The sequence below is a fragment of the Rhipicephalus sanguineus genome, chromosome 3 (assembly GCF_013339695.2).
Source record: "Rhipicephalus sanguineus isolate Rsan-2018 chromosome 3, BIME_Rsan_1.4, whole genome shotgun sequence".
Classification (NCBI taxonomy): domain Eukaryota; kingdom Metazoa; phylum Arthropoda; class Arachnida; order Ixodida; family Ixodidae; genus Rhipicephalus; species Rhipicephalus sanguineus.
The window spans coordinates 52,272,457-52,299,339 of record NC_051178.1 but is presented as its reverse complement, the minus strand read 5'-3'; the positions used below and the strand labels follow the sequence as shown (position 1 = coordinate 52,299,339).

The following is a 26,883-nucleotide window of genomic DNA, read 5'->3' as shown; positions in this document are numbered from 1 at the left end:
TTGCCTACATTTGTCCGCTTCTGCAATGTCTTGATTAAAATATCTAAGTGGAACGATTCTTATGATTTTCTGCTGTTTAAACCACGCGAAATGCGCGTTCTCGTCAAATTTTCAATGTTCATTTTGCCAGTTCCTCAGTTGATACACGTAGACTGCAAAGCTTCTTGGCGATCTGGTAGCAAAGTTATATTTGAAGTTTACGAAACCGGTGAAGCGATATCGCCTTCTTCTTTCAGGGCCACTTATTCATCCGTACGGCATCGAATGTGTCGCCTTTTTAAGTACGCCAAGCGCTGATCCAACGCACCCGGACATGCAATTCCTCCTCGTGACGCTCAATCCCACAACTCCTGAAGCAGGATACATAGCCGGTCTAGTAGGAATATCGCAGGTGAGTTCCAATTTTCACTTCACTCCCCAATTAACTCTTTTAAGTCCTCTAATCGCTATATTAACGAGCGGGGCAGTTTGAAAATGTGAACTTTTCAAATGACTTCCAGTTGAGTGAACTCGGTTACAAGATTAATTACTAGTTTTGTGCGTTGCAGAAGGCATGTAGTGCTTGAGGTATTGCGTCGCTTGACTTGATGTTGTATTGTAAGAGAAATTGCGTACTAATTGCACTAATGTCGCATTTTAACTACTGTGCTATGCTTGTAAATAGAAGTTCCATTGCATATATTACAGGAGGCAGTAGAAGCGTTATTGCCAAGCTCACTTCTTTCTTTCTTTATTTTTCTTTTATTGCCCTTCACCCACAAATTCAGCACCGCTGGGCGCGCCGCAATGTTTATGAAACTGCGGGACTGTTTTAGACGGTTACAATAGGATTGCACGTGCGTCACGATTAGTCGACTGCAGCACTTGCTCCAGCGATCACGCAGGTATTTTCGATCATTGGTGTATAACAGGCGAAGCATTCTGACGAGGACCAGACTACCGAGGGCGAGCGACTGTGTAAAGCGTGTGTTGCTTGGATTTTGAGAAGTTTCATCTTTACAGGCTTCAACTTTGGGTTTTTGGCTGTCACAGTCACGTGAAGATATATGTTGGGGTCATTGCAATCAAATGGACCCAGTGGTTGTACGACCGTCTTCACTCATATTGAAAAAATTTGTATATATATATATATATATATATATATATATATATATATATATATATATATATATATATATATATATATATATATATATATATATATGATGTGACAAGTAGCTAGTAGATACTGAGGCACTATTTTTCAGAAAAAAATTTGCTGCCGCTTCGAGGGCGCTTCAAACATTTCGCACGAAAGTAAAACTGTGTCGCACAAAATAAGTTCTACAAAATTAGTATATAATAATTGTGTTTTAACGTCCCACACCACGATATGATTATGAGAGACACCGTAGTAGAGGGCTCCGGCAATTTTGACCATATGGAGTTTAACGTACACTGAAATCTAAGTACACGGGCCTCTAGCATTTTCGCCTCCATCGATAATGCGGCTGCCGCGGCCGGGAGTCGGTCCCGCGACCTGCCGGTCAGCACTCGAGCACCTTAACCACTAGACCACCGTCGCGGGTTACAATGTTAGTCTTTTGAGCCATTACTGCGAAACAATTGTTTTTCTTAATCTGAAGGCGCTGGGCGTCCATGACTGTGATAGTTTATTCGTCTCGTTTCAATTTTCATTAATTTTGGCCATGGCGAATCACCACGACAAAATGCTGTATGTTTAACGTTTTCTTTAGAAAAAAAATGTTTTCGCGAGGAGGATATTCACATTGTGAGATTTATAAGATCTTACAGTAAAAAGTACTTCAAGAACAAATAAAGCAGCATCGTGGTCACAACAATGTGCCAAGGTTGGGAAAAATAGCATTTTGACCAAATTGCAGCTTCATTCTCGCAGTGTAGCGGTCCAAGTAAAAATATGGGCTCTACATCGTTGTATAGTATGATTGTTGCTAGTATATATAGAAAGTATGAAAAAATTAATTTTTGTTTTAAACGAGAAAAAATATGTTCGAACTAAACAGTCAGAAGGTTGTGCGAAGTTTCTATTTGCTTCGCCTTCGCTGCATCCTCTTCTTACACAAATGGCTGCAAGATTTATACAGGCCCCACAGACTGTAGTGTTATCGTTATCTCTGTTCGGGCCAAACCACTTCTATAGCTACTCGGCCAGTCGCCCATTGATGTGCTTCCCCCTAGAATACAAAGATTCCGGCTGAGGCTCATGCGATTTCGATATTCAATCGCATATGTCCCAGGAAAGCAGATTGGCACCGCCGGCGCCCTTTCTCGGGCACCTTGCGCGGAAACAGATGTAGAGAAGGGCGAGCTAGATTGCAGCGAAGTATCGAGCTATGCACAAGGCTGTGTCAGCGAACTGAAGTTTTCGGCACACTGGAACAAAATAAGGTTGGCGCAAGAACAAGACGAAACCAGCCGACAACTTCAGTTGTATTGCAGGGATGGCTGGCCGCGTCGTGATAAAGTGAGCAGTTGGCTGAGCCCTTATTGGTCGGAGAGAGCAAACCTTACAATATATGACGGTGTGCTCCTACATGGGTCTCGCCTCGTCGTGCCTCAGAAAGTTAGGAGTGAAGTACTTTGTTCATTGCATGAGGGTCACCAGGGCATTGTGAAATGTCGTGCAAGGGCCCGAGAATCTGTGTGGTGGCCCGGTCTCAGCGCCGAGCTAGGAACTCTGCTAAACAGTTGTCGAGAGTGTGCGAGGCTGCGCGTTCAAAAAGCCGAGCCCATGATGCCGTCCGAGTCTCCTAACTTGCCTTGGTTGAAGGTTGGAGCTGATCATTTCCATTTGCATGGAAGAACGTACCTTGTGGTCGTAGACTATTTTTCGCGATATCCGGAGCTCGCCCTAATATCTTCCATGACCTCAGCGGCGGTTATCGTACAAATCAAGAGCATATTTGCTAGGCACGGGATTCGAGAACTGGTCGTAACAGACAACGGTCCTCAGTTCGCGTCTGTAGAATTCGCGCTCTTCGCAGCAAGTTATGGCTTCCGTCACGTCACATCCAGTCCCAGGTATCCGCAGTCAAATTGAGCAGCCGAACGTACTGTGCAGACGGTAAAACGGTTGTTGGAAAAATCGCTTGACCCTTACCTGGCCCTCCTAGCGTACAGGGATTCCCCAGGTCCCTTGGGTACAATTCAAGCCCAGCTACTGATGGGCATGCGGTTACGCTCCACGCTCCCTGTACACCGGAAAAAACTTGTACCATCAAAGGTGAGCAGTCTTAGAAGCCTCCGAGACAAGGACAAGACGTTTCGGAATAAGCAAAGGCTCGACTACGACCGTCGTCATGCTGTAACTCGGTTACCACAACTTGTCCCTGGAGATCGAGTATGGATAAAAGACAGCGAAATTCCAGCAACGGTGCTCAGTCCAGCCCAACGGCCTCGGTCGTATCGGGTGCGGACAGACGACGGGATCGAGTTAGACAGAAACAGAAGGGCGTTGGTTAGATACAGCGAGCGAACCTGCGCGCATGACCCGTCTTATGACTTTCCCGCGACTCTGAACGCTGCAGGCCAATCCGAGGAACACAGGTCCTCAGCAGAGCATTCTGCGCTCAATTCAACACCGGCGGCTTCTTTGGATAGCGGGAGACCTGGTCGTTATGTCACACGCTATGGTCGAGAAATTCGACCACCACAGCGATACGGCTACAGTTGAGACCTGCATACGGTTGTTCTGTGCTGTTGCTATTGATACTGGTTTATTTTTGTTTGCTTTGTGTTCCAACACTTCCTTTAAAAAAAAGGAAAGATGTAGTGTTATCGTTATCTCTGTTCGGGCCAAGCACTAGTGTGCAGCCTTATGACGTCAGTGGTGTAAAGTGATAAAAAGCGGCTGTTGAATAAACACGGGGCTTCTATTACGTAGTGACATCGGAGTGGCGTCTGTCTTTCTAGCGCATCGTACCGCTCGTCTTAGAGCGTTTACGAGACAGACCACCATTCTTCCAACGCACCGGCTCCTATGAAAGCCTCGCTAGAACTCCTGTGTAACTGGAACTGCCTTACACGCTAAACCTATACTTCGCTGGTACTTTCTATGGGTCATTCATCTGGTGCGGAATCGAGTGGAAAGAATCACTAACGAATTTCATGTGCGCAATTGGTACCGACATGTAATCGGTGCATGGTCTTTGGCGGCGTGGCACGCATATTGTTCTTAATCAGCTTATTCTACAGAGCTGCTTTGTTTGCTACTGGCAGAGTCGCGACGGCGTGTGTTTATGCATATCACGGCGATGCTGTATACGGCCGGGACATTCCGTCTGTTAGCGAGCTGAAACACATGCGCAACAAATATTGGGCAAAACACACTACTGAACATTGGTCCACTAAACATCAAGGAGGGAACACATGACATCCAACATCAACGTATCTGCCACGAAAGGACAAAACGCATGCCACGGCAGAAATGCACTCAATTCGAAAACCTTGGAGGAGCATGTGCTAAATTCAAACGGGACCTTCTGGACAGATATTTCTGGCTTAGTCACATGTCTTGTGATCAGCTATGGTTGGAACTTCTGCGTTACCTGTGTGTCGTGTACTAGACAACTTCGCCGATCAGCCACTATCCCAGAGTGAAATGACTCCTCAATTTTTAGCACGAAAGTGTTTTAGCCCGGGGTCCAGCAAGGCTCTGCTGACGTATCACCGTCACGATTATGACGCTGTAAAATATAAACGCTAACAGATGGCAAAGAAAAACACTAGAAGAAAAAGTTCCGTCACCGGGAATCGAACTTTCGACCCCTCGCTCTAGAGCGCACGGCGTGAGGCCACTGGCGACACATTCTACGCCGTACAAAAAGTGAGCTATTTTTATACACCATTTGCCGGTGACCGTACTCAATGCTTGAGCAGCGCGTTGCAAGTCTCGAGCTGCTTGCCGTTCTTCGCGTGATCTTACAATTGGTTGCTCTAGTATTTATTCCTTCGCCCTTGCGGCGAAACAATGCACGACAAACGCTCAACTACGTCTGTGAAGACACGTTCCACTTTCGTGTTATACCGATTCCTAAGACAGAGGGATCAGCCATGTTTTTTTCTTCATTTCTTGGGCATTTATTATAAGCCACAAAAAAGCGCATGCGTTTAGTACGTTCTTTAAAAAAACCCAGTTAACTGACTTTTGGAGGTGTTTAATGCTGCATAATTGAGCTTTTGATGATATATCAGTACTTTTCGATTTATAAATGCATTATAATGAGGCAATGGTATGTCAAGAACAAAAAAACTGCTGTCCACCACTCCCCTATATTTGAAATAGCGTGTGCTACGACTTCGTTGCGAAACGCAATGCATGCTTTTTATGTGGTTATGTTCGAAAAGTGGCATCCGTCTCATAGACAATATCTGCGCGGTTTGAATGCGCAGCAACCCAATGACTATACTTCATGTAAACAATTCTAACTAAATTATCAAATTCGCTGCTTGTCTATGACTTTTTTGTTGAAAATTTTCAGATCTATGACAATTACTACAAGAAGAAGCAAGGGGACAACGTATTAATGATTGTGCCAGTACTTCTGCGTCCAAAGTCATCAGGCTACATTCGGCTGAAAAGCGCAGATCCTGAAGAGTATCCTATTATTGAGCCTAATTTTTTTGCGGATTCCTCAGACCTTGACACAATGATTGAGGGTAAGTATTCGAAAGGATCTACTTAGTTTTTTTTATGTACTATGAAAGGAATGCGCATAAAACCTTTGTAGAAAAGATAAAGCATTGTTGATACGTGGGGAAGATCTGTGTGACCTGCTGCTTGAAATGATCGTGCGGCACCCAATGTTGAAGGCAACGAATATTCACTATTTCAAAGTACGGCGTAATGTACACGGAGACAAAATTTGTTATTACCATGTATATTTCGTAAATTTTAAGAGAAGGCCTTCATAGGGAGGTGTACTATCATTATATGCTGCTGGGCTACTGGGCTGTTATCCATAGCTCCTCCCGTGGTTGTTCGGTGAGCTATCACTATTCACGTTCCCAACTAAGGGCTCGCCACATGGTGGACATGCCTGGGAGCTATAGATGCAGTTTCAACCTTGACACGTTCCGCTGCGGCGCGTTATATTGACATGTTATATACTTCTCAAACGGATGCGATGCGTCTGCGCAAGCCCAAAAAAGAAAGAAAATCTCCAGCATGTTACACTCTCTGTACTAAGGTTGTACACTAAGGTTGAATCCTGGTTTACACTTGTTGATGCACTAAATAAACTCCCCTTACAATGTCCTTTGGGAGTTGTCTAATAGATGCGTAACCGCGGAGAAATTGTACGATGTATCTTTCCCTCGAATGCTCTTTGTGGCGGCATCGGCCTGGTGCCTTGTATCTTTCTAACACTCGTCATCGTCTCGAACAGTGCTTTCGCACGCGCATCCCGCGACCACCAAACCAAGTTTTTGGCAAAAAATTTAGCAAAATTTAAATTTTTCTAAAGTGTATACAGTCCTCCACGTTGTCTTTAAATCTGGTTCTGCAGAGGGCCTTTATTCCACTACCACGAGATTTAACGGAGGCGTCAAAAAAAGTGTTTGGCTTTCTACGTTTGCTGTGCTAGTCGGCTACAACGCAGTTACATAGTTCACATATACTAATATTTTCAAGCCTGAGTGTGAAGCCCAGTGGCTAAGAACCCGCTTTCGAATCGTGGAGGCCTTTTTCAAACCATAGCAACGGAGTGAGTGAGAGGAAGGAAGAGACAAACAGACGGAAAGAAAGATATAAAGAGCTGGAAAGAGAAAAATTCATGTGGAAAAAATTCTTCACTAGGCGGAATTCGAACCCGCGTACCTCGATCGGAAGGCGAGCGTCCTAACCACTCGGCTATGCAGGCATGCTAGCAGATTATAGCATGGCTTCGTATAGTGTAGTGTAGCAAGGGGGTGGGAAATATAAGCGGCGTGAGGATGCAAGATATGACGGTGAGGAAGAGGGAAAGGAGGAAGGGAGAAAGTAAAGCGCCGTACAGAAAGGGTGGGAAAGACACAGAGAGAAAGAAATGCAGAAAGCAAAAGAGAGACAGAAACAACATCAAGGAAAGAGAGAGAAAGAAGTAGAGAGACAAAAAAGAAGGAAAGAGAAAGCAAGCATCGCATCGTCTAGCGACCAGATACCGCACCACTGGCCAACTAGCGCATGCGCAGTAGCTAAGCTACGCCCACAAACTGAGACATCGCGCGCAACCTCCGGTCTATTGTGGCTGCCATATATAGAGCTCCGCGCTATAGCCTGGTTGTGTACTCCCGAGGTGGAAGCCGCGCATCTCCAAGCTAGACGTATCGGCCGACGGGGAGTACGAGCGGCGACGGGTCCGTGCTTCGCTTTGTCAAGCTTTGTGCCACTTATTTTAAAGGGAGCTTCTATGAGTTCAAGATTTCAGTGGTGTTGGTGGCGTTGGCGGCGCCCTAATTCGCGAGATGCCCGGCGTCCGCGATTGTACAAAAATGCGAGTGTAGAGCAATGGGCACTGGAAGCTGCGCCGGCCACATGCCTATACGTATGCGCCGTTTTGCAATAACTCATGCCCTCTCGATCGCGGCGTTCTCGGCGATCATTCGTTTCCGGCATGGAAATCTGATCTTTGGTAGAGGTCACTTGTCATGAAACGTTGACACACTGCATTGTTTCATTTTAATGTTGTATTTTGTTTCATGCATGGCCATCGTAAGTGCTTGTAGCAAGACAAGTGCTGCGTTGATAGGCACATGGCTGAAGGTCCGATTCCCGGCATGCAGGAAGACAAACGTTAGGACAGTGATAGCATTGCGTAATGTAATGGAAAGAAAGAAAATGAAATAGCAGGTCAGGCACAGACACGCCAATCTTCACATGACCCCATTTTCCCGATAGCGTTAGGATAGCTAATTTTCTTTTAATCATTTACTCATGACGATGTAACATGGCCACTTCATATCAAGACATCATTAGTGGCCTAAGCCGCGTGAGTTTTAGCATCAATTCATATTGTCACGAGGTAGTGACGTCGCCGGAGGCAGCATTCCGCGTGTCCAAGATGAAACTCTTTCTGTGGCCGAACTTGTCGCCCGGAAACGGAAAGTCAAACTACAGCAATACACACTGCTCACTGACAGCGGCCAACAGAGCGTCGGCCGTCGATAATCTTCTCTACGGTGAGGCGCGTCGGCATTTATACACGGAGCATCCAACATTCGAGCCTTATCGCTGGTGGCCGCGTTAGTTCGAGAATAATCTCAACTGTACGCGTTTGCGCGTTCAAGCCTATAGGAAGATTCTAAGATAATGTTGAAGGTTCGCAGACAATAGAGCGTGGCTTGCGCAATGCGGCGGCTACGCGTGCAACTGACTAGTTACATAAATATGACGAATAGAAGCACGCGTGGCAATATGGTCGGCAGTGTTTAGCTCAAGGCGTCGCGCAATAAGACAAACACGGCTTTCCCCTTAAAAAAAAATCAATGCCTAAACTTTATTTTCTGCGTCGAAACGCAGCAACGCATCGTTTCTACGCTTAAGAACGATTCGCCACGGAATACGACGTGCATTATAGTGCATTGCATACTTGCGCATGCAAAAAAGTGACTGACACTGTGCTGATTTGTACAGAGTAATTCTATCGCGGCTACTTCTTTTTCCCTGGGAGCAGACCAATAATCTTTATGCGCATTATTTTTAATATAATGCGCTCATCACGAATAGCGGGTTACACTTTCATTCAGGCAAGAGCTTTTAGAAAAACCATAATTTCCGATTTCCAGAGTGTCAGCAAGCATAACTCAAAATATTTCACTCTGCACAAGTGCTTAGACACTTGGAAGATGCCTGCTACGCATGAACACTTGCCTGCTTCAAACGTCGCCTCGCTGGAATGGGCAGTTTCAGTTACGCGTCCGCAGAAGCTCTGCGGACGCAGACTGCCATTGGAAATGGGTGACAGGCTGCGTCCGCAGAGCTGTTGTGGTTGCTTGTCATTGGTGTCTGTCTAATGTCTCTTTATCGGAAAAAAATTACAGCATATCCACGGGTGAATAATGGGGAGCTTGGGCGCAGCTCCTGAAGCAATCATGGTCTCGGGATTCGCTTCTCGGTGAGCCCGTTTTGCAGCGGCGTCCTCGGCGCGCACTTAGCGAGCGCCCGTCGCGGCGCATCGTCCATGCTCCGCCAACGATCCGACACGTAAGGCGACGATCCAGGAGAATGAGAGAGGCGCTCGCTCCCCGCGCAGCAGGCAATCGGAGAGCAGCGGCACTTCCAGCGCCATCTAGTGTCGATTCACACAAGCGCCATATTGCACACAATTCTATTGGACCAACGCCATCTAGGAAATGAGACGAGAAATGGTGATGACGACAGAGGTTGTGTACAGCGCCATCTAGAATATCGTCCCTGAACTGCAATTTTTATGTACTTCTATGAGACAGCGCCATCTATTGCATCATACGGGTGATCCGTTTACGCCGGACAACGGAGACGTGACAAGGTTAGACTAAGAGGAGCTACGCCCCTAAAAATGATGGCTGATCTCTCCGTCATAAAAACTGGTATAACACGAAAAGGAAATGTGTCGTCACAGAAGTAGTTTATTGTTTATAGTGCATTGGTATATGAGAGCTTGTACACTATTTACTGTTGTTTGGCAGATATAGCACCGCTTGATGTGGCCGCATCTAACTCACGTTGAGGCCTAGTGGCCCATTTCCGTACCGATGACTAACGCCCATGATCATGATTTAACCCTTGTGGTAGCTGAAGTTCTCAACATATACGTGGACACCGCATATGGTGGATCCCGCGCAAAGATGGCATCAACAAGGACATAATAAACACTAGAGTGAACTAGAACCAACTTCCTAGTGGCGCGAACGGTTCAGGCGTTCCTCTTGGCGAAGAAAACTCCAGGTGGCGCCAGTGCAACTTTTTCTAGACGCACCGCCCCTTCTGCTGTAGGCGTTTGCGCGCGTTTCTTGTGTGCATTTCTCCGCGTTCCGCGTCGTTGTAGTTTTAGTTGAGCGCCCGCTACATATATGTGGACGCAGCCTGTCATTGGGAATGACTGGTAGACTGCGTCCGCAGAGCTAATGTATCGATCCCACCCGAAAGATTTCCGTATCCAACGTGATGGTTAACTGCCTCTGCGATCTGAAGAAATGGAAGCTTTCTTCACCTCACATTGTTTTGCCGTGGCTCCATGATCGCCCCACTTTTCAGCAAGCGACGATATCGCGTGATCACGGTATCACATGATGTAACATGATACTAAACCCGGGACCCGGCACAAAATGTTCGAACCGGTGACGTCACGATGACGTATTATGGTGACGACATCACATGATGATTTTTGGATCAGTCGTGTTGACGCCATCGACGTCGAGGGTCACTTTTCGCGTTTCATGAGGCAACTAAGGCTTTCGTCTTAATAATAAAATAATAAAAAGTGAAAAGGACCAAGGGTACCTTCAGAAGAACATAAATTCTCTCTCCGATTGGTGCCATACCTGGTCTATGAGTTAAACATTAGTAAATCAGGCTTTATGCGTGTCTCAAATAAAATAAGCCTACGCTACACCTTAAATAATAATCTCTTGATGGAAGTGAGCAAATTTGAATACTTCGGAATCAATATTACCAATCGAATGTCACGAGTAACCATATTCACGACGCTTGTTCCCCTACCTCTGGAAAACTAGGGTTTCATAGACACAAGCTAAAAACCGCGCCCCATCACAGATCAAACTTCTTGCATATAATACGTTTATTCAACCCCGTCTAGAGTCCGTATGTGTAGCCTGGGACCCGTATTTTAAAAACGATGTTCATAAACTTGAAAAGGTACAGTGCAGTGCGGTAAGATTCATCTATAATGCCTATCCCAATCTTGATTCACCTCCATCACTTATGGCTACGAACAACATTTCACTCTTGAAACAGCGTGGAGCTATCGCCAGACTGAAGTTTCTTTTCCTGCTTCGTAATCGGCAGTTTAATATCGATCTCATTAAATACGTCTCTCGCTCTTCTTTCAGGCATACCAGACATACTCATAAGCATGATCTGCTACCATAATTTGCACGTTCTAACTTTTTCAAACACTCCTTTCCGAGAACCATTAACGAATGGAATACACTGCCTTCAAATGCTTTAACGCGATAGCGTTAAAGAGCTCGTATCGCAGAAATTTCGCCGTCGGTGTCGGCACCGTTGGTTGTGAGCGAAAAATCATCATCTTGTCCGTGACCGAAAAATCAAAAAGCTGCCAATAAAATCAAAATGTTGGTTCCGAGTGAGAATCGAGCCCAGGCCGTCTGCGTGGCAAACAGGTGTTCTACCACACAGCCACGCCTCTGCTTGGCGCTGCATTGAAAGTAACTTTCATGCTTCCCATAAATACGCGTACTGTATACAGGTGTCACAGTACGAGATGTAATATCGCAGTAATATTGCGTGGTACAAGCGTATATTGCCATCGGGCGTCACACCACGTCAATATCATAACGACTTGGTGGTTTAAAGAAAGCCACCCATTACAGAAGGCACACACATTACTGCGCGTATTCTCTTAAGACCACGTAGTGGGTGCATCGCAACTTCGAAAATGTTTCTCGCGCATAATTGCCCCTGGTTTAAATCATGCTACCCATTAGATAAGGCACATACCTTAGTGCGCGCATTCTATTAAGCACTCGTAGTGTTCGAAGTGCGCACTAGGGGCAGGATATTGTTATCGCGTTCAACTCTTAAAGGCGAAGCTTAAGCGTCCCCCAATTATTTTCCTGAACGTGGCATTCCCGACTTTGAAAAATACATGCATCTTTTTGTGTAAACAGCTCTGTTGATATTGCCATGCTAGCTTATGTCAAGTTATTGCTTCAGCTGTGTACCTTAACTTTTTTGTGCTTGACACTGTTTCTAGAAATTTGTGCACTTCTTTTCTAGCAATGTACCTTTATGCATCCCAGTTACTATGACTCGTTTTTCAGTAGTTATGTGTATTCTAACTTGCTGTATAACTTGCTCACTTTTTCGCTATGCTTCCTGTTTTTCGCCCCTTCTGCTTGGTTTACGGACTGCAGCATATACTAAATAAAATGATAATAGTTGGACCATTTATGAGAAGGATGTATTGTCATTATATTCACGGGCTTGTATATCAAAGCTACTCAAGTAGATAAAACGTGCATTGAAATGCTTGTCATACGCGATCTCGAGTCGTTTTCTGCCTAAGTTTTATTGACGGTATTTCCCAGAACTTGTATTTTGTATTTTGGTATGGGTATGACCGCGTTTATACAGGCGGGTTAACCGCATATTTAAACAGGGAAATCAGCTTTTGTTCTTTGACAAATTCTGGCGCGCGCTTCCAGCATGCTACAAAAAGTCAAGGGCTATAGTGAGAGGCCTGGTCACTGCTACTACTACTACTACTACTACTACTACTAATAATAATAATAATAATAATAATAATAATAATAATAATAATATTAATAATAATAATAATAATAATTTTAAAAGAAGAAGCCGAAACTAGACTCGTGTCGAATGAGTGGCTTATACTTCACACCTCTGATTTCAAGTAAGCTTTCTACCTCGAGTCGCTTAATTAACCAAATAGCCTTCTGTGCTACTGGTCCATCAGTTCAACCCGAATTATTTGCTTGTTTATAGAGACCTCTTAAGCGAGTCTGCATCGTGGACACCATGCTCCGTCACACAAGGCCGCTACAAAGGAAGACACGTAGAATAGTGCGATACCCAGCATTGGGTCAAAAAGGCCGATGCCAATGCCCTGCGCTCTGCTTACCTTCCAACAGAACACCCTGGATCTCCTGTATTTTACAGCGAAAGCTGTTATGAGGTCATTTCACCGGCCGTTTTTGGCGCCGTAGTTGTCCGCCGCCGCCGCCGGTGTCCGTAACCAGTATCGATCGAAATAAGAAAAAAAAACGAAATAAGAAAAAAATTACAGGATGGAACGAGGTTCGAACCGGGGCCCTCTGCGTGGGAGCCCAGTATTCGACCTCTGAGCCATGCCGGTTTTTTTTTTCTTTATTGCCGGTTTTTTTTTTTTTCTTTAATTCATGGTGCTTGAAACTGCTTTGCAAAAAGGTCCTATACAGGCTTCATGTCGGGAAGGAAAAACATTAGCATATGCAATATAGCGTGGTAGAAGAGTAAAATAAGCACCGAGAGTCGCACAACGCGAATTCTGTAACCAGGCGTCACACAATGCGAATTGCGCAACGAGTAGGTTGTGAAATGCTTCCAACCCATTACAAAGATATCTGCCATACTTCTTCGTCGTCATCAGGCACAGCATCAACAAAGTGCGCATAATGGCTTACATGCGTTTATCAGGCACCACGGATCTGCGTAAAATGACGAAAAATGGCACAGTGCCTGCTGCCCTACTTCTCAAAAATTAGAATGATTTAGAGCGTAGTGGGTTCCTCGCAAGTGCACTCGTGTTGCTTGCCAAGGAAGCATATAAGCGCACATCCATTTCCTCGGGGTCTCAGTAAAATTACAATGCTTTATAGCGTAGTGGGTTCCTCGCAAGTGCACTTGGACTGGTTGCCAAGGAAGCCCATGAGCGCATGATCCATTTCCTCGGGGTCTCGGTAAAGTTCTTCGCCCCCCCGCCCGTCTCTCTCCCACGTCAACGTATGTTATACAGCATGACGGGAGAGGGAAATAGTGAGCGGGCGTCACCCAATGCAAATTACATAACTGGTGGGCCGTTTAAAGCTTCCAACCCATTACAAAGGGCTGAGCCATAATTCTTCATCGTCATGAGTCGTCGCGTCAACAAAGTGCACATAATGCCTTAAGACGTGTAGCTGGTGCCTCGCTTCTCCGCAGAATGACGAATAATGGCTTAATAGGTGCTTCCCAACTTCACAAAAATTGTGATTTATGGCGTATGGGTACCTTTCTAGTCTACTTGTATTGTAGCCCCAAGAGAGCTCACAACGGGATCTAGAAACGCCGCTCTTCCAGCTTTCGCTGGTTCATCATAGATCACGTAGTGCAAAAAATACGAGGACACAAGCCAGGAGCATAAACACGAGACGAGCGTTGTTTTTGTTTCCTCGTATCCTGGTCATGATGTTTGCAGGCAACAAGTCCTTGAAGAAACGGACTTCGTGCCACAAATCTGCTTTCAAAAGACGGCAGAATCTTTTACAGTGGCCTGCAGACGGACGCAATACACCACACAAAACTTACACTTCAGGCAGACATAACAATGCTTTCGCATACCAAGATGTCGTTCTTGCGCGGCAAATGTAGATTGCAATTAATGTTGAAAGAATGGCGGGATTCGAGAAAAGTACGTTAGAACGTAAACTGGTTAGAACACGTTCCTGGCTTGTGTCCAAGTATTTTTTGCGCTAACTGCTCCATGATGAATTCTTACAAACTCGCCCAGATTTCCGCTCTCGTAAACTAGGTGTTCACAGAATGCTATAAGAAAGTGTGAAGGAATGAAGGAGAAACAAGTGCGGTCGCCTCACTGTTCCTTGCCCTAGGTCGTACCCACCGCGAGTAGGGTATGGAAAGGACACACGTCTGTCGAACACTGTCCACGATGAAATCAAATATAGGAGCCAAGAAGCAGGTTACGTACAACAAATACTTGAATATGAAATATTCCTGACTGCTGGACGGTGCAGGGGCGTAGGCATAAATTTCATTCGGGGGGGGTTGGGGGGGCACATGCTTGATCTGAAGTGGAGGCCGGGCAGGGAAGTGTGGTCTAGTGCCGCTAGTGCGGAGTATCCTATGAGATAAAAAAAATTTCGGGGGGGGAGGGAGGGGCACGGGCCCGGTGTGCCCCCCCCCCCCCACTGGCTACGCCACTGGGACGGTGTACATCTCAGCATTGGTGATACTGCAAAAACGTACTTTTTTGTAAGCGTTTACGTATCAACATAAACAACTAAATAACAGCGACGTGCCTAAGCTAGGAGCCGTCATGTTGCAAATATTTCGGCATACAATTATTGTGTACGCTCATACTTTCAGGCTCCAAGATTGCCGCGCAGACGCTGACTACGCAGGCCATGAAGAATGGCAACGTCACCATTTGGGATGTCGCCCTGCCTGCGTGCGAGTCGGCAGGACCCTTGTGGAGCGAACCATACCTGCGTTGCTTTGTGCAGCACACATCACTCAGCGGTTGGCACCCTTGTTGCACTGCCCCGATGGGGACGCACTCTCAGGCTGTGCTGGATCCAAGACTCAGGTGCATATAACAAGTGTATTTATGCGCATATTTATAAGACAGTGTGCGCACGAAGACCGTGCAACGTGGATAAAATTATGCGAATGAAAGAGTAAGCGAATATAAGAAAAATGGTAGAAATATTCTAGTTTTTGAAACAGCACACAGACAGGACGCCGAGAATAGACCACAAAACACAGGCGCTCACTTCCTCAAGGTTTTATTGCACTACCGCGAAATATATAGTCAGATAAAGGGAATACACTTTATAAACATTATAAAAGTGATGAATAGGGCTTATAGGCTTTTGAAGATGTTAATATTGCTGATATGTGATCTCCTTGTCAAGTAACTGGATGGACGGTGAATTAACGCAAGGGCCCCGCTTGATAACTGTGAGCTTTCCTGGGGCCTAGAATACAACTAAAAGCCCCGCTCTGCCTGCCGCCTTCTTTTGGCGCTGTGTGGCTATGTACATTGTCTCGGTGTTTCTCGCCGGAGGTCTACGGCGGACCTCTGTAACCCATTGCCAGGGGGCTTGATTGGGGATTGAGGGTCGCACAGTGGCTCTGTGTCCTTGTACACCAACCAAGACAATGCCACGCCGGGGGCCTGTGGCGGGCCCTTGTAACCTATTGCCTGGGGGCGGAGAGGCTCTTTGATCATAGTCCACACGAGTGGATGCCGGACATGAACCGATTACAACCGGCAAGCATCCAAGGAAGGGTACCAACATTATCGCACTCGTTGAGCAGCGAGTCGCGATAGGAACTATGCTGATCTGGCTGGGTGACTTTGGTAAGCACCTGTAATCCAACTTCTTGGAGGCCTCAGTATGGGATTGCATTCCTTGTGAGAGAGTTCAAGTTTCGTGCCGCTAAGGCCGGGGGAACTTGCGAGCCCCTATAATCCAGCCAATTAGGAGGCCGCGATGCGGGATGAGGATCTCGCTGCTGGTTCGGGAATTATCCAGCTCCATTCTTGATTCATCGGCGTCGGAACGGCGTGGGTGGTTGCGTGCCCATGTAATCCAGCTTAATTGGAGCCGCGGCCTTTGATTCATTGAGTCTCCTCCACCTCCACGTGGTGCGTCACGGGCAACGTGCGGGCTTGGACGCCCGTACGGCTAAGAGGGGGGACTCAGGCTGCGGGACCTGGAGTCGGAGGGTCCGTGGCCGCAGTGAGGGGGAAGAATATGGAAACCTATGTTTACCTTGGCTCCCGGCTAGATAGCGCGGGTTGCCTACCCCACTCCTGCATGCGGTGCGGGGGATGTGCCCCACAGGCCTATTTGGCCTAAGTCTGCACAGCGGTGGTGTTAAAGGGCCTGTCTGCTCTACGCTACCGCGAGTGGCGACACTGACGTGCCCTGTGGCTATATCATGTCAGTCTTGCTGCGCCGCTCCTCGGAACGGTTTATGGGGAGAGCACTCCTGGCGGCATAGGCTCAGCTGGGCCCGAAAAATCGCATCAGATTCATCCATGGTCTGGATAACGCCATGCCTGACGCGGGGGGCCTACCCTTCGTTTACGCCCCCCGGTATGTCATCCCCTGGTGCTAAGGCAGCTCCACAAGGGAACTGCGCACCGCAGACTATAAGGGGTGAACCCCGCACCGTGATGGCGATCGGTGAGACACTCTATGCACATACGGAATGACAGCTAGCTTCCATTTGTCGATCTTAGTGCTTATACGGGTCTTTTTTCCTTTTCAAATCTCGACTGGCATGTCCTCTGCTAGCTCAACCAGGAGAGATCTCGGGAAACCCGCTCGCACCAGCCGTTGTACTTGTCCTTCAAAAGCCACTTCAGTCTCGTGTGTACATGATCTTTGCAGTGCATTGCGGAGGGCAGATTTGGCATTCCCTCTTCACAAGCCTTGAGTGGGCTGGTGAGAATGACAAGAAGCTTTTCGTAGAGCGAGGTGCATATCCCCAGCATATATGTTCATTTTTGAACAAGAGGAGCAACCTCAATCGGTCGACAAACCTCAATGTTCCATCCTTCGGTAGCTCACTGGGGAGCGTGGGGCCATGCACCGATTTCTCAAAGATACCGTAGACGATCTGTACCGCTGTATCACTCTTTTTTAACTGCGTCAATAAACACTAGGTAATTGTCTACGTACCTGAGCAGGTTCTTGGCATGGCCCTTTGGAAGTTTTTAGATGCGAAGCATCTTATGGCGGAGTTCAAACCGGTAGTGTACGGCGTGACCACCCTTAATGCGCATGCGCAAACCATCTCCACACACCTCCCCTCCCCCTCGCCACTCCCCTCTCCACTTCCTCTCTCACCTCCCTCTATCCATTCCCCATCTCCACTTCCCCTTTCCCCTCCCTCTCTCGATTCCCCTCTCCACTTCCCCTCACCGCTCCCCTCTCCACCTCCTCTCTCCACTTCCCCTCTGAAACGTGGGCTCGACACGCCGAAACGCTGCTTCGCATTGCCTCATGGTCCCTTTTAGCGGGAAAAGCTGTGATTTTTTTTCGATGACACGATCGTGGCGGCCGAGCAACGGTCGCTTAGTACCGATGGAAGGCATGAGCCTCCAAAGTGAAGGAGTGTGCATCGGCCCCTGCCTTGCACCTGCCTGTACTAAGTGCGTGTACCAGCAAGCCCACTTATCCACAATTTTCATGTACAAATATCTCTAATTACGCCGACCGGCCAATCTCCATTTTTGCATGAGTGTCCCGACCATTGGAGAATTCCCTGAAGGACGCAGTAGTTACGCTTCTTCATGCTTTAGATGAAATACGGTCACTGACCAAGTCTGATGGAATTATCTGACGTTTCGGAACCGTATTTGGGTTCCGTGTTCACTTACCTGGACCGGAACTCGATGCCAGTTATGTAGCCAGTAGGTGACGCAACGAGCGTACGTAAACGGCAGGCATAATCCCTGTTGTCCTATTAGTGCGATAGCAAATATATGTACACTCTCGGCTGGTTTTTGTCGTCGCCGTTGCTGTCATGGCTAGGATATGTGTATGTATGTATCTATAAATAAAAGCCACAATGAAAAAGAAATATAGGAAAAAAATTTTCGAAGCGTAGCACTGGGATTCGAGCCTTCGACCCTTCGCTCCGCAGCGCGCTCCTTTAAACAACTCGGCCACGCGCTACCGCTTTTTGAGAATAGCAATGGCGAACTATTTATATAAACCATTTAACGCTAACGGCGCGCAGAGCGGTGTAGTATCACCCACAAGATTGCCCGAAGGGCGTGCTTTAAAGGGACACTAAAGAGCAAAACGATTTTTCTCGCATTAGTAAAGTAGTCTTCCACGATACCAAAAACACCACGCTTGCTGCGAGAAGACGCTTAATAGGCGAGAAAACGCGCAAAAGAAAATACAGGTGGCGACGCCACCTTGGAAATCCCGCACCATTTGCAGTGACGTAACATAATTTTGACGGCGCCTGCTTGGGCCTACGTAGTTCCTAACCGGTTAAATCGAAGAACATTGTCGTCTGAGGGGGGCAGAGACTTGACATAACGAGTTTGTGGAAATTTCGTGGAGCCAGGGGGGCCAAAATACGTTAAATGCTCTTTGCAACCTTTTACGTCACGAATTACAAAGTTCGGCGGGAAATAAAAAATTAAACGTTGAACTTGGTTTTCTGCTCTAATAGTAAACCTATGGTGGTGAAATAATGTGCACAAGAGTTCTCCGAGCACACTTTATCAATCTAAACCAATTTATTGTTTCTCTTTAGTGTCCCTTTAAAGCAACGCTCCTACCTTTTCCTTCCGTTAACTTTTGAAAGCTGCCCTTGAGACGCGCACTAAAAAGTGGCCCATTTCTGTAGCCACTGACGATGTGGAACACCGAGTAAACAATGCGTCGAACGCCACTGCACCAGGCAGTAGACGCGAAGGGTCACTCCACCTGTCGCAGTTTTAAACAATAAGAAGTCTAAGAGCGTTGGGTTGTAGCGCGCTGCTCAAACACAAAATAACAACCGTAACTGTTCGCGCTCGTTATGTGGGCACCTTTGCGTTCTTTTAGAGTGTCCTTCCTTGCGTTTGAGCAGCGCGCTGCGAGTGTCGAGCTGCGACCATTGTTAGTTCGCGGTCATCCTGTGTGTGTTCTTTTCGTCAGTCCTTTGCGCTCGAGCGGCGCGCTGCAAGTATCCAGGTGCTTGCCGTTGTTCGTGTGACATTCTAATTTGTTGGTATCGCATTCACTGCTTCGCCGTTGCGGCGAAACTGACTTTTTTATTTGTAGCTGGCGTCGACTGAATAATTAGTTATTCTAGAAGCCGGCGGGATGAGACGTTATTTTCCTTGGCGAATATAGTGGCATTATCCTAAGCAATGACATGATTATGTTCATGCGCATGCTAAGCAGTGGTGTTTGTCGTGTGACTGTTATTAGCCACGTCACGTCGGTGTTTCTTGAGGCGTTGGGGAAACTTTCCTGTTTCGCCTATCCCCTTGACGGCAATCAGCGCACGGTATCTTATACACGACTCCTGCGAACGATTCACTTGGCAGTCTATCTTTTGGCCGGGACGTGAGCAATCCGCAAATCGTATTTTGAAAATACGTGCGAAAGTGCCTTGCTAATTCCGTCGACGTTAGGTATGGCCGCTCGTTGATCGGAAAATTTTCCGAAAACATTTTTTTGTGAAGAATAGTAGCCGCTGCCACAGACATTCTTTAACTAGGTTGGCGCGCAATGTTCGGTTTCCTGAAAAAAGGAAACCAAAACAAGACACAAGAACTGCGTAAAACATTAACAAACGAAATAATAAATAAAGATAATACGAATAAAGATAAAACGTAAAACAGTAAAGCTATTAGGTAAAAAATAATCAAACAAGAAATATCCTTTAAAAGCCCAAATACTAAAGGGCAGCCAATAAACCAAAGCGAGCCAGAATGCCATACTGTTCTTTGAAGCTCTGATTCCATGATTCATTTACAAGCCATTTTGGGCATTCGTAACGCGCTTGTACGGTGAAGGAACACTTCATGTAAATTTCGAAAAATCCTTAGCATTTTGTTACTTTTTAGTTCAAAACAGAGCTGCCTCTGCGTCTGCGATGAAGAAGACATCGCTCGAAATGGAGTATTTTAAGCTGGTCGTCGCTCAAACGTTTTTCAGCCATATCGCGCTTGTTACAGTACTGCGACAAATCGCAACACTGAATCTGTAGAGATTACCAGAGAAATAGACATACGAACGCTGTCTCATCAAACCCTTTGCTGGACTTTATAGTTGTTGCTTTAGGTGCAGTTTGCAAAACGTGGAACAAACGAATTGAGCGGCTGTAATTGTCCGGCATATATAACTCCATCTTGCCGTATTTTCGAAGGTCCCTTGGTGACAAACGCATATTCTTAAGAAAAATTGTTCAACAGGAAATGTTAAGGTGACAACTGGCCCCTTCAGTGAGGGAAAAAAAAACTAGGCGCCTAAAACGCCGAGGGAAGGACGAAGAAGCACAGGGAAAGAGCATCACTCGGAACTGATTTACTCTCAGAAGAAACGCAGAAAATATATATGCCGCACCACACATGCGCACAGCGCACTGCATCAGCTAGTCACTAGTCATCAGCTAGTACACGAGGCATCAGCTAGTACACGCATCAACAGCTAGTCATCAGCTAGTACACGAGGTCAATAGAAAAGCATGTCTAATCAAGCAACGACGAGCAAAATTGGAACTCAGACATGCGCAAAACCACTGATGTGTCACTTACACACAAGTCACCTTTCTTCTTTATCCAAAAAACCTACCATCAATTCCTGGGCCAGAGCAACATTTGGGCTTGCGTCCCGCAGTGGCCATGAGTCCTGTTTTATCGAGCTATTATATGAATTAAGAGAGCGATTCGTTGGGCAAGTTGGTGATCCATAATGTTACTAACAGCGCAAAAAAAGGACGAAGGACCAGGAAGAAACACAGACAAGCGCTGACTTACAACTGAAGTTTATTTCCTGTTTATTTCCTGTTCCTGTTTTGTTTTCTTGCAAATAAGTGCTTTGCAATCTTTTTTGTCCACGTGCCGTTTCCTTATATTCTGTCTCGTTTCGGAAATAAACTTCAGTTGTAAGTCAGCGCTTGTCTGTGTTTCTTCCTGGTCCTTCGTCCTTTTTTTGCGCTGTTAGTAACACTATTATATGAAGCAACAGCGTCTACCCTGGCAACCTAAATGGCCAGGGAGGTTGGTAGCTTGTAGCGGCGCTCCGCCCTCTCTCTTACCCTTTTCTAGTTTGTGCAGCTCGTTACTAGATCAATATTGAAGAAGCTAATAATGACAGCTAATAATTTCGCTTGTTTTACGTGCCGAAACTACAATATGATTATGAGCCAAGTTAAAAGGCTCCGTGCATTTCGATCACGTGGAGTTCATTAGCGTGCGCCTAAATCTTAGTGCACGGCCTCCAGCGCTTCGTATTTATCGAAATGCTGCCAGGATCGCACCTTTCTATCGGATGAACCGAAAGATGCTCGCTCAACCGCCCCCAATTACCTTCTAAAGAAGCCATTGTCAAACACTTCACTGCACCGTTCGTCTTCATGGTGTGTATTTGGTGGAAAAATAGTTGTTTGAAACAATGTAAAATAATTTTCTAGAAGTTTATTTCAAGTACTCTCTGTTTTAAGCTAGACAGAGAGCGATACAAGCGACTCGTGGGCTACTAGGTTCTGCATGGCTAACGTTTCAGCGCAAGGAAACGTTATTGACAACCACAGCACAGTGAGCTTCCAGAATGAAGTCAATCTAACCGCTAACCAGTTTTTAGAACTTTTAAAGTTTTATTTGTCGTCCACGTTCGTCGCTGGGGTTGACTCAATGTTTTTACAGAGAGAAGGCACTTGCACAGCTTCTTTTAAGGGACCTCTTTCTCCCACATTATGACAGGCTTCCGCGCACTCGCTTGGAAGCAACGATGGTTGCTAAGGTACTCAAATACGAGATAACTATGCGGCGTTTTTACACTGTGGCAGTGATTGCTTGGTGGTTGCTACATTGACTATGTGCTCAGTTTTTCGCGACTGTCTCAAACCAATAACCATAACATGTGAAGGGCCAGTCAATGGACGCATTATGTTCTTAGACCTCACCCTTCATGTTTTTAGCTGGTGCTACGAGCCCCGACAAAAAGAGCCCCTTCTTCCGCACTCCTCAGCGCATTCCAAATTAGTCAAACAGCGCCGTGTTTTCCTTTTCCTTCTCTTTTGTCCTCGTGTGTTGCGCTGTCCCCGAGTGAAAAAATGAATAGTCAAACAGAACATCATCAATGTATGTTTTAGAAATTATTTTCTAAAAAACATGCCAGCAGCTCAGCAGATAAGCCTTCCCAGTGAAGTTTCGCGCCTCTGCACAGCTAGCGACCCCATGCAGCTGCTCACTCCGCGGGCTGGCAGCTTGTTAAAAAAACATGGTTGGTCCCTCCGTCATAGGAATCGGAATAACACGAAAGTAAAACGTGCCCTTACAGAAGTAACTGAATGCTTTCTGTATATTGATATAAGAGAGTCTGCACAATGTATATTGATGTCGGTCAGCTATAGCGCCGTTCAACATGGATTCACCCACTTTGATGCTTGGTGGTACATCTCCATGCCAACGACTAACGTCCTTGTTCCATGATTAAACAAACCCTTGTGGTAGCTATAGTAGTCAACGGTGAAAGCGTAATCAGAGAACGAGTTGTGATAGCCAGAAGAGCGTCGCACATTGGACGCAGAACTTGGTCGCCATCCTGCGGCATGTTAAAATTTGATTGAACACCACGGCTGCACTAGAGGGAAACGCAAAGCGCGTCGTGCAGCGCGGTCGCCTGGTTGCAATTTTTCTCGGGCGAGCGCGCAGGTGGGGAACGCCGTGTTACAGCCAGGCGAGGCAGGCGCGCGTCGCAGGGCTATTTTTGGTTTGATTAGCGTGATGCTATGAGCGAGGCCGACGCTTTTACGACGCTTGCGTTAAGGTCTCCACCTAGCGGTGTGTTAAGGCATTGACAAAATTGCGCTTCTGTTGAAAACGCGCCGAATGGGACGAACGTGTAACGCGTTGTAGGTACTAATCGCGGAAGCCACATTAATGACGAATTATTCTACTTTGCCGCTCTCAGAGGACACCACCACGCCGCCGACCGGGAGAGTGGTAGATATAAAAGGCAAGTTTGTAAAGCCTCCACAGTCTGTGAGCATGGCGCAGTGGATAGCGCGCCCGGCATCTGTTATTGCGGACCGAGTGGTCGTGGGTTTGGTGCCCGTTGACGGAACTTTTTTTTGCCATCTGATCGCGTGCATTTCTTCGACGTCATTTCCGTGACGGAAATACGTCACTGAAGTCCTGGTGGACCCCGGCATAAGACACTTTGGTGTTAAAATGGACTACTCCAAGTCCTAATGCCGCTTCGCAGACATGCAGAAACAAAATAGTTGTTGTGCCATGTCTGCATACATGTGGCACAATCTAAATAAGATTTGCTAAAGAGTTAGAGTGGACGTCGTTTCTTCCGCCCCATTAAAGCTTTCTGGGCTTTGAGCACGTGTAAACGATCCGGCACAGAAGCGCAATAACTGCAGTAAAAAACATCGCAAACAGTTTGTGTCATACGCAGAAGTTGTCTACTGTATCACATTGTCATGTCAAAAAGAGTGCATTGGACAACCAGGCAGATGCCTGAATGACCGCATGCGAGAAAGTTCTAACAATGTGAGTAAACTGGCAACGAATGGTCATCTTGCCGCACACCGCATGCGCTGTGGATTTAAGCCGACTTTTATTAGAACTAAAGTGGTCGCAAGAAATTCAGATAACATTACCGGAGGAATTGTTCAGGCATGCGAAATCAACAAAAGCAAATGTTGTGCGAGCTGCCGGTCTGCTTCGTCGTCTAAAAAAGAGAGAGTGCTCTTGTCGCGGTGACGGCGGCGCTGTTGCCGTAAAGCGATACGCAGTGCGATGTTGACTTCACACCCATTTATGCTGCTACCGTGTGCAATAAATCTCAGTTGTTAGTATCGCTGTGTCTTGACGTCATCTTTTTCATCCTCGTTTCCCTGCGCTGAAAAATAGGCAAAAGAGTGGCCGCCACCACCTCGGGCACTGGGTGGTAAGTCTGCTTCACTGCCCATGTGCACTATTGTGTCGAAAGAAAGATGCTGTGTCTGAGCTGGTTTTGTGTGGTCACGCTGCTGGTAGCTTTACGCAAGTACAGATGGCGGGGACCAAACTTGAGCGGCGCGTCATCGCCAGATCTTTATTTGTAGGAGGTCTTATACCACTGCAGGCGCGCGAAAAAAACATAATATGAAAGAAAGGAAACTGAAGGGTGGAGCCCTCTCCGCTTCCCTTTCCACCTTTTATTCCCTTTTTCTTCCTCTTAGTGTAAGGTAGCAAACAGGATGCTACAATTCTGATTGACGTCCCAGCCTTTCTCTCATTTTATTATCTCTCTCTATATACCACTGCAGCAAAGCTATATTTATGTAGGCGTGATGTGCGCAGTCGAGCATTGGTAGCCTGCCCTGCTTTGACACATTCACATGCTTGCAGATTTTACCAACTTTGCTCACGCAGTCATTTCACCACTTAAATTCCCTCTGTGACTAATAAAATGATCGCCCCAGCGCTGACACTCGTCAGGCGACGTCAGTAAGCAATGAAACTTGCGGATGTCACTCAGAAGAGTTTTACAGCGAAAGCTGTTATGAGATCACAAGGGCCGTTTTTGGCGCCGTAGTTGTCCGCCGCCGTGGCCGCCGGTGGCCGTAACCACTATCGCTCAAAATAAGAAAAAACCTAAATAAGAAAAAAATTCCAGGATGAAACGAGGCTCGAACCTGGGCCCTCTGTGTGGAAGCCCAGTGTTCTACCTCAGAGCCATGCCGGTGCTTTTATTTTTATTTATTGATAGCCATGCCAGTGCTTGAAACCGCTTGGCAAAACGACCTTCATACCAGGAAGGAACCACATCAACATATATAATGTAGTGTGGCACAAGAGTAATATAAGAACCAGGCATCGCACAACGCACATTCTGTAACCTCGCGTCACACAATGCGATTTGCGGAACGATGGGGTTGTTGAATGCTTCCAACCTATTACAAATGCCCCTCCAATAATTCTTATTCGTCATCAGGCACAGCATCAACAAAGTGCATATTATGCATTGCAGGTGTTTAGCGGGTACCACGGGTCTCCGCAGAAGGACGAAAAATTGCATAGGGGCTGCTTCCCTACTTCACAAAAATTATGGCGATTTATAGCGTATTGGGTTTCTCGCAAGTGCACTTATATTGGTTGCCAAGGAAGCCCAAAGGCTCCCATGATCGATTTCCTTAGGTTCTCAATAAACTTAGTTTCCTCTCTCTCTCTCTTTCTCTTTCTCACGTTAACTTATGTTATAAAGCGTGGTGGGAGAGTTAAATAACAACCGGGCGTCACACAATGCAAATTACGTAACTAGTGCGCTGTTTAAAGCTTCCAACCCATTACAAAGGGCTCAGCTACAATTCATCATCGTCATGAACCGTCGCATCAAGAAAGTGCACTTAATGCCTTACAGATGATACCTCGCTTCTCCACAGAGTGACGAATAATGTCATGGTGTGTGCTTCCCAACTTCACAAAAATTATGATTTGTGGCATAGTGGGTACGTTGCTAGTGAACTTGTATAAGTAGCCACAAGAGAGTTTAAAACGGGCTTAGAAATTCCGCTCTTCCAGCTTTCGCTGTGACTGTGCTGCGCTTTCCGCGCAGGCCTGGCAGTTTTTTTCTCTGGGAACATCTGGAGTGCTGTAATTTTTTAAGCAGCTAATTTTTTATTATGACCCTCAGTTGGGCATGTTGGTACAGATTCAAGATGGCGAAGCGCAAGAAATAGCGGATGCTTTTAAATAAAGCTTTTGAAGAACAGTAATTTTTCACACACCCATAACACAGATATGCCTTTGATGTTCACTTCTTCTCGTGTAAAATGCTGATGTAGTGTAAGGACATGTTCCTGGTAAGGATTCTGAAGTTTTCACATGAAAAATGCTAATGTATTGTAAGTGCATGTCCCAAGGACTCGTAACTTTTAATGTTAAACGCACCGGAGTATTGCATCTAACGTTCGGCATTTCGATATATCTTTCAGGGTACTTGGCGGCGTGAAAAAGCTACGGGTTGTGGATGCTTCATCGATGCCTTACCTTACAGCAGGAAACCTTAATTCACCACTAATGATGATGGGTCACCGAGCTGCTGCCATGATTATGGAAGACAACTCGCAGTGAGCTTAAACAAAAATAAATAAAAATTGCTATCAAAAATTGCGCACAGTGCTCATTTTGCAAGCGCCCGGACATTTGCAGGATTACGGAAATACACATCATTCATTTATGTACCACTTTACGCCTTTCGTTGCCTTCCTTGATGTTCCTAGTGTTCGAATGGCGTACCACGATTACACGACTGCAAAGTTGTTACCGGTGCATACTTGCGGGTCAACAATTTCGAACATGACCTCCTAATAGCGTAAACGTATATACCAACCACTCACGCGTCATGTAAATGTATATAAATAAAGGCCGGTTGCTGGTGCAGTGGCATCCTCTTTCACTTGGCTTTGAGTGCCACAGGAAAGATAAAACATGCATATATACTGTCTGGGCTATTTTC

The 26,883-nt window shown here is 46.3% G+C and overlaps 1 protein-coding gene across 1 annotated transcript in view; it reads left to right on the top strand.

Annotated features, from left to right (window-relative positions):
• Nucleotides 1-26,498, top strand: part of LOC119385465 (glucose dehydrogenase [FAD, quinone]) — a 55,259-nt gene extending 28,761 nt beyond the window's left edge. The window contains exons 5-8 of the mRNA XM_037652893.1: nt 5,502-5,679; nt 11,430-11,437; nt 14,989-15,266; nt 26,360-26,498. Coding sequence (XP_037508821.1) covers nt 5,502-5,679; nt 11,430-11,437; nt 14,989-15,266; nt 26,360-26,498 — 603 coding nt within the window. The remainder of the gene's footprint in view (nt 1-5,501; nt 5,680-11,429; nt 11,438-14,988; nt 15,267-26,359) is intronic.
• Nucleotides 26,499-26,883: the final 385 nt, after the last annotated feature.